The 6000-nt window shown below is 42.3% G+C and overlaps 1 protein-coding gene across 1 annotated transcript in view; it reads right to left on the bottom strand.

Moving 5' to 3' along the window:
- Positions 1-538: 538 nt before the first annotated feature.
- The window catches only part of LOC147584724 (uncharacterized), a 36282-nt gene continuing 30820 nt past the window's right edge, over positions 539-6000 (bottom strand). The window contains 5 exon segments of the mRNA XM_086717477.1: positions 539-1219; positions 1222-1486; positions 1488-2078; positions 2185-2279; positions 3840-4032. Of these exon segments, the coding sequence (XP_086573603.1) occupies positions 600-1219; positions 1222-1486; positions 1488-2078; positions 2185-2279; positions 3840-4032 (1764 nt within the window). The 3' untranslated portion in view covers positions 539-599.

Here is a 6000-nt window from a genome sequence, read left to right as displayed (position 1 = left end):
TAAGACTTGTTTCCATCTCCCCACCAATAGTCATTTTTAGAATATGCTCATGTTTTTAAAAAAGCATTTTGCAGCTTGATGGGTTACAAAAGTCGAATATTTAGGATGACTTTGAAAGACCTGTGTGCATACAGTTAACTAAAGATCAAAACAGGAAAGGTTTTCATGCCAGTCACTTAAGTAATAATGGTACCTAAAAGCAAAACTGTCTCTCAACATTTAGTAGAATACAGGGGAAACCATAGTATTAGAAGTTATTCCTTACAAAGTAATCTCTTTAAAATATAAAATGATAAAGTGGCACCTGGGTGGCTCTGTTGGTTGGTTAAGTGTCCGCCTTTGGCTCAGGTCACGATCTCACGGTTTGTGAGTTCGAGCCCCACGTTGGGCTCTGTGCTGACAGCTCACAGCCAGGAGCCTGCTTCGGTTTCTGTGTTTCCTCTCTCTACCCCTGGCCTGCTCATGCTCTGTCTCTCTCTCAAAAAATAAACATTGAAAAAATTTTTAAAAATATATAACATGATAAACACTCTCACAAGGTAGTTGAATGGCTTCTCCCAGATCTTTGATGCTGCCAAGATCCAAAAGGCACACAGGGCTCATGAGTTAAGCCTTGTTAAGGCTGAAGTAGCTTTGGTGGGTTTCTCTGCGTCTGTATGAAGTAGACGCCAATAATAAGGAGTCCCTTCAAGGAATCCATCTGCTGAATGCTTTTGAAATTTTTCAATTAATTTCTTCACCTTTTTATCTGTGATGCCAGGACAGGCGGCTTCTGCCACAGCAATATGTTTCTGGAGTTCTTCAACTGCCTGATTGCTGCTAACGTTATTCTCATCCTGCTGTTTAAGTTCAGCAAATGCAGGTGTGATTACCATAGACCAATGGCTCAGGGTCTGTGCAAGATCTTGCTTCTTTGGATTGGGCTTCTTTCACATGCTGGTAAAGCTCCATTCAGCAGGAGTATTTTTTTCCCTGCTGGTGGATTCTGAATCAGAGCCCTCAGCATCAGTTTCATCATCACTGTGCCCTTCTGCCTCCCATCCCTAAAACTGATCTATCAGTTCTGTCAAATAAGACGTCTTCTTTGAATTTTTTTTTACAATGAATTTGTGTTTCAGGAGTTCTTTAGCTGTAGGACAAAATCATGGTTCTTTGTTCAGGCAAGCATCAATAAACTCCTTAAAGGACTTAGTAAAGTCTCCAACAAGAGTTGGGGGATATTTTTTGGAATAAGAAACAGAACTCTCATTGGACGCACATCACAGTTAGGTGGCTCTGCCTTGGATGGTTCAATAGCAGTCATTCCCAATGACCAAATGTCAGCTTTTGAGTTATAAACCCACCGTTGAAGAAGTTCAGGAACCATCCAAAATGGTGTTCCCACAAAGGTATTTCTTTTAATTTGTGTATCTGTCAGCTGGACAGTAACTCCAAAGTCAGCAGGTTTAACATCTCCTTGTTCTGACAGCAAGATGTGGGCAGCTTTTTATGTCTCAGTGAATTTTCTTTTCTGAACGGAGATAGTGCAGACCTTCCAACATTTCCTTTAGCAGGGTAGCGATCTGGCACTCATCAAATGGACCAGCTTGAGGAAGAGTCAGGGATGAACCACCACCACCCGGGTATTCCATTGTTAATTTTGAACGCTTTAAATATGCTCCATAGCATTTTGTTACATATGAGCTGTCACGCTGACTCAAAACAGCGATTTCTTGCTGAACGCCTGCAGTTTCTTCTTCCGCTCCCTCGGGGTCTGGGACTTTGATAGCAAGCACCTGCTGGGTGCGGTATCAAATTCCTTTGAAAACTTCTCCAAAGGAGCCTTTCCCGATGTGTTTTAGTTTTGTGACTAGTTCTTCTGGATGGGCTGTGTTATTCTGCATCCCGGGAACTTGGACAGTCCCGGGTCCAAGTGGTGAGCAGGCCACGAAAGTGGTGAGCAGGCCACCCCCCGGGTTTCGTGGTGAGCAGGCCACGAAAGCGACGCTGTTGCACATTGCTCCTGCGGTGGTGGCGCCCTGGGCTCGGACTGGCTCCTGCTCCGGGGTTCGCTCAGCGGCCCTCCCAGGCTTTTCGACCTGGGCGTGGAAGGACACACAGAAGTGGGGTGACTGGGGTGGTGGCACGTCGCCTCTAGCTCAGGGATAGGCGGTTCGTAGCTCAGCCGCCTGGGACTCAGTTTACCTTTCTGACGCCCGCCGGCTGCTGCTCCCACGGCAACTCCTCCTGAAGGGGGTTGGGGGGCTGGGCGCTGTGTGTGGTGGGGGCTCGGAACTGCCCTTGAATGGTGCCAATGGTCTATGCGTCGCCGCTGTATAATTACAGGTGTAAAGGAAGGAACGGTTCTTACATCAGAGATGATAGCTTTCACTATATCAACTTCCAATGGGCCAGTGGTTTTCAAAGCATCTTTCCTGGAACCCTAGCACCTTCGGAACTACACGGGCGACTGGAAGGAAAGGACAGTGGGCAGAGGTCCAGGCTCCAACTGTAACAGCAATCAGAACAGCTCTAGGCTTATCTGTTTCAAATGTTTTTGTTGGTGGTGGTGGTGGTTTTTTGTTTTGTTTTGTGTTTTTGTTCTATGTATGATTTCATTAAACAAATGTTTGCCCTGCTGCAGCCTTAGGTAAATTCAGTCTTTGGAGTCATTAGTGCCCCCCTCCTGCTCCTTCTCTCCCCCTGGGCCTTTCTGTCCTCCTACACTCTTCATTCCATCTTTTCACCACTGCAGCTCTTGAGAAAGGGACAGATAAATTTAGATCCCGCTACTACACAAGGTCCGAAGCATTACCTTTCTAATACCACTCTCATTCAAGTGGAGGACAACAACCGGAAACCGACAAAAGCAGCCCTGAAGATAATAGCAATTGCAACCATCATCCAAGAGACGTGCATTTCTGGTAGATATGGCTATGTGATGTGGCTGGGATGAGGATAATTTTCTGGAAATTTTTGGAATTTGCCACGCAAGTGACTAACTGCTCTGGAGGGTCATGAGCTCTGTTCTGAAGTCAACGGCACGATTCCCCATCCTTATTTGGGAATTGAGTTTGAGATGAGCCCTCTCCCGTTTCTATGCTGGTTTCACTCAACGTACTTGCCGTACTAGGGCTAACATTTGCTCTTTTAAGTGTTTCATTTTTCAATAGAAAATATGGGTGACTGCTGGTATGTCTCTGATATTTTGCAACAACAGTCCTTACTGATGTTTAGCTAGTACTTCTCTTTCTCAGCTCAAGATTTGAGAATGTTTAAATATATATATATTTTTTACATTTATTTATTTTTGAGAGGCAGAGAGAGACACAGAGCACTGGTGGGGGAGGGGCAGAGAGAGGGAGACACAGAATCCACAAAGGCTGCAGGCTCTAAGCTGTCAGCACAGAGCCCGATGCGGGGGCTGAAACTCACAAACTGTAAGATCATGACCTGAGCCGAAGTCAGACGCTCAACCGACTGAGCCACCCAGGCACCCCAAGAATGTGTTTTAATAGACTCCGCAGGTTTTTAGGTGGTGATGGCGGCTTATTAAAGTTATAGCATTAGTAAGATAATCAACAGGAATATGGGCATGTGAACTTGAAAAAAAAAAACAAAAACAAAAACAAAAAGGAAAAGGAAAAGGAAGACAGAAGATATCCCTGAGCATGATCATTTATATAGGTTCTTAAGGAATCACGTCCAACACGCAGGGGAGACAGAGGTATAGAGTACACATTGTCTGAGAAGTTCTAACATGCCTTCGGCTGCAACTGGAATAAAATGCATTCCTCAGAAACCTCCAGGAGAGGAGGTAGTGTGACATGTTCCACACGTGGATAAAATCTGGAAATTACCTTCATTCCCATGGGCTTTCTTTCTGGCCTTAGAAATGTTAATCGCATGTACTAGATTTTGTACTGAGCACACTGCCTGAATGTGTTCACTGTAGTCCCTAGATTTTACTGCATATAATTCAATTAATGAAGTATTGGATAGATTTTCAGCTAGTACTTTAAGGGCAATTGCTTCTTGAATACTTGAGAGTCCCTAAGAGACATAGAAAAGGTGATTTCATTGCTAAATAAATATGTAACGTAAAGTATCTTGCGGTCTTTTCTTGTTTTGTCTTGTGTTGTGTTTTTGGTTTGCCATACAATCATTTAGCTCTGATATCTTGCCACAGGTTTTGTGTGCAGGTACTCTTTATATGACTTTATATGACTTTAAGAAAAATTTCTCTCTGGTGAAGATATCTTGTTTGTCTATCTTAAGTTTATAGCTTAAATTTTATTCAATTAATCGTCATTATTTCCTTGTTCTCAGTTTTTCCTTAGGTAAGGATTTTTTTCAGATTTTCTTTTATGGTTATTTTAATTTTTTAAGATGTTTATTTATTTTTGAGAGAGAGAGACAGAGTGCAAGCAGGGGAGGGGCAGAGAGAGACACACACACAACCAGAAGTAGGCTCCAGGTGCTGAGCTGTTAGCACAGAGCCCATGTGGCTCGAACTCATGAATCGTGAGATCATAACCTGAGCTGAAGTCGGACGCTTAACCGACTGAGCCACCCAGGCACCCCTCTTTTATAGTTATTTTAATGTCACTGATTTACTAGACTGCCTGTTATCTGGTGCTATGATTTGATCTCTTCTTATGAAGTTTTTTTTTGTAGTGATGAGACTTTCTATCATCACATTGTTTTTATTATTCCCTCTTTCCTGGCCATAAAATGCAAGTTGATTGTACATGGACAACTATACTTTTTAGAACTTGAAACCTCCTTTCGTAAGATTTTGGAAGGCTACAAGAGCTAAGGTTGCCCAACATATAAACTGTTTGACATGGTCAGAGCTTTCTATATTTTTAAGTTCACCAAACACAGATGTTGGCTACGCATTCGCTACCTTCCTTCCTGCACACTTGTGATGAAAATCGCTACCCAGATAAGCTGGAATGGAACATTTACTAAATATCTACTAAGTGTTAACTGCCAGGATAAGAAACATACATGCCATTTCCGTTACTCTTTGTAACAAACCTATATTTGAAGTAATAATATCCTCAATTCACCCATGTGACAGCTTAAGTGTGTATTAAGTGAATCACATGGATTTTATGGGGCTGGGCATTTCTTATGTTTCTAAATACATTTTTAAGACTGCCATAGGGAGATGTGAGCTCTAGGTGCTATCAAACAGCATTTCTGACATCCTGATGTCCTTGCTAAAGCACTATGTCTGAGATTCCATCAAAAATTGGTGTTGCCTTTGATTTGTTCTTTTCTCCTTGTGAAAAGGGGCTGGAAAAAATCCAATGAAGAGGGATATAGATATCTGAAACTTCTTAATATTTCCACCTCTAATTTTTCTAATAGATTTTCTGGAACTCAATATTGAGGATCCCCTGGGGTTTCCTGGCTTATAGGAAGGCCAGCCATTAATTAATTTAATAAATATTTAGAGAGAACTGACTGTGTGTGTGTGAAATTATTTATTTGCTATGTCTAACTCTCCACTGTCATCTAAAGGATTGGATTCCAGCTGGAAAAGCCAAGAGACCAGCAAATCACTCTAAAAAGGGACATAGAAAGTTGGGGGGTATGGCTGGTAAGATGGAGGTTAGAGGGGTGCATGGGGGGAAATGGTCTAGAGAGACCTGCTGGCTGGGGTTGCTAGGGAGTTTTGAAGGGAGATATGCGTCTAACCTTCATAGACACCTATAAAGAATTATTAGTTCCCTTTTATAGCTGAGGAAACTGAGGCTGCCTGAGGCATACAGTTATATCCATGTAAAGCACTGTTCCATAATAGCAGGATGTGTGTTTGTGCGTTGGGGGTGGGAAGGCACAGAAGTGAATGTCAGAAAGATGTCCTTTTCTAAACCGTGATAAGGTATATTTAAGGATTTATAATGTTTTATTGTATGAACTACAACATAAAGCCTTTTTATGTGTTGGACTACAAAATCAATATTGAAATACTTCATTTTTTGAATGAGAAAAGCTCTTCTATGGAGT

Source organism: Puma concolor, chromosome A1 (assembly GCF_028749965.1).
Source record: "Puma concolor isolate L17-30 chromosome A1, mPumCon1.1.hap2, whole genome shotgun sequence".
Classification (NCBI taxonomy): Eukaryota; Metazoa; Chordata; class Mammalia; order Carnivora; family Felidae; genus Puma; species Puma concolor.
Note: the sequence above shows the minus strand (reverse complement) of the source record. Positions and strands in the feature narration are given on the sequence as shown.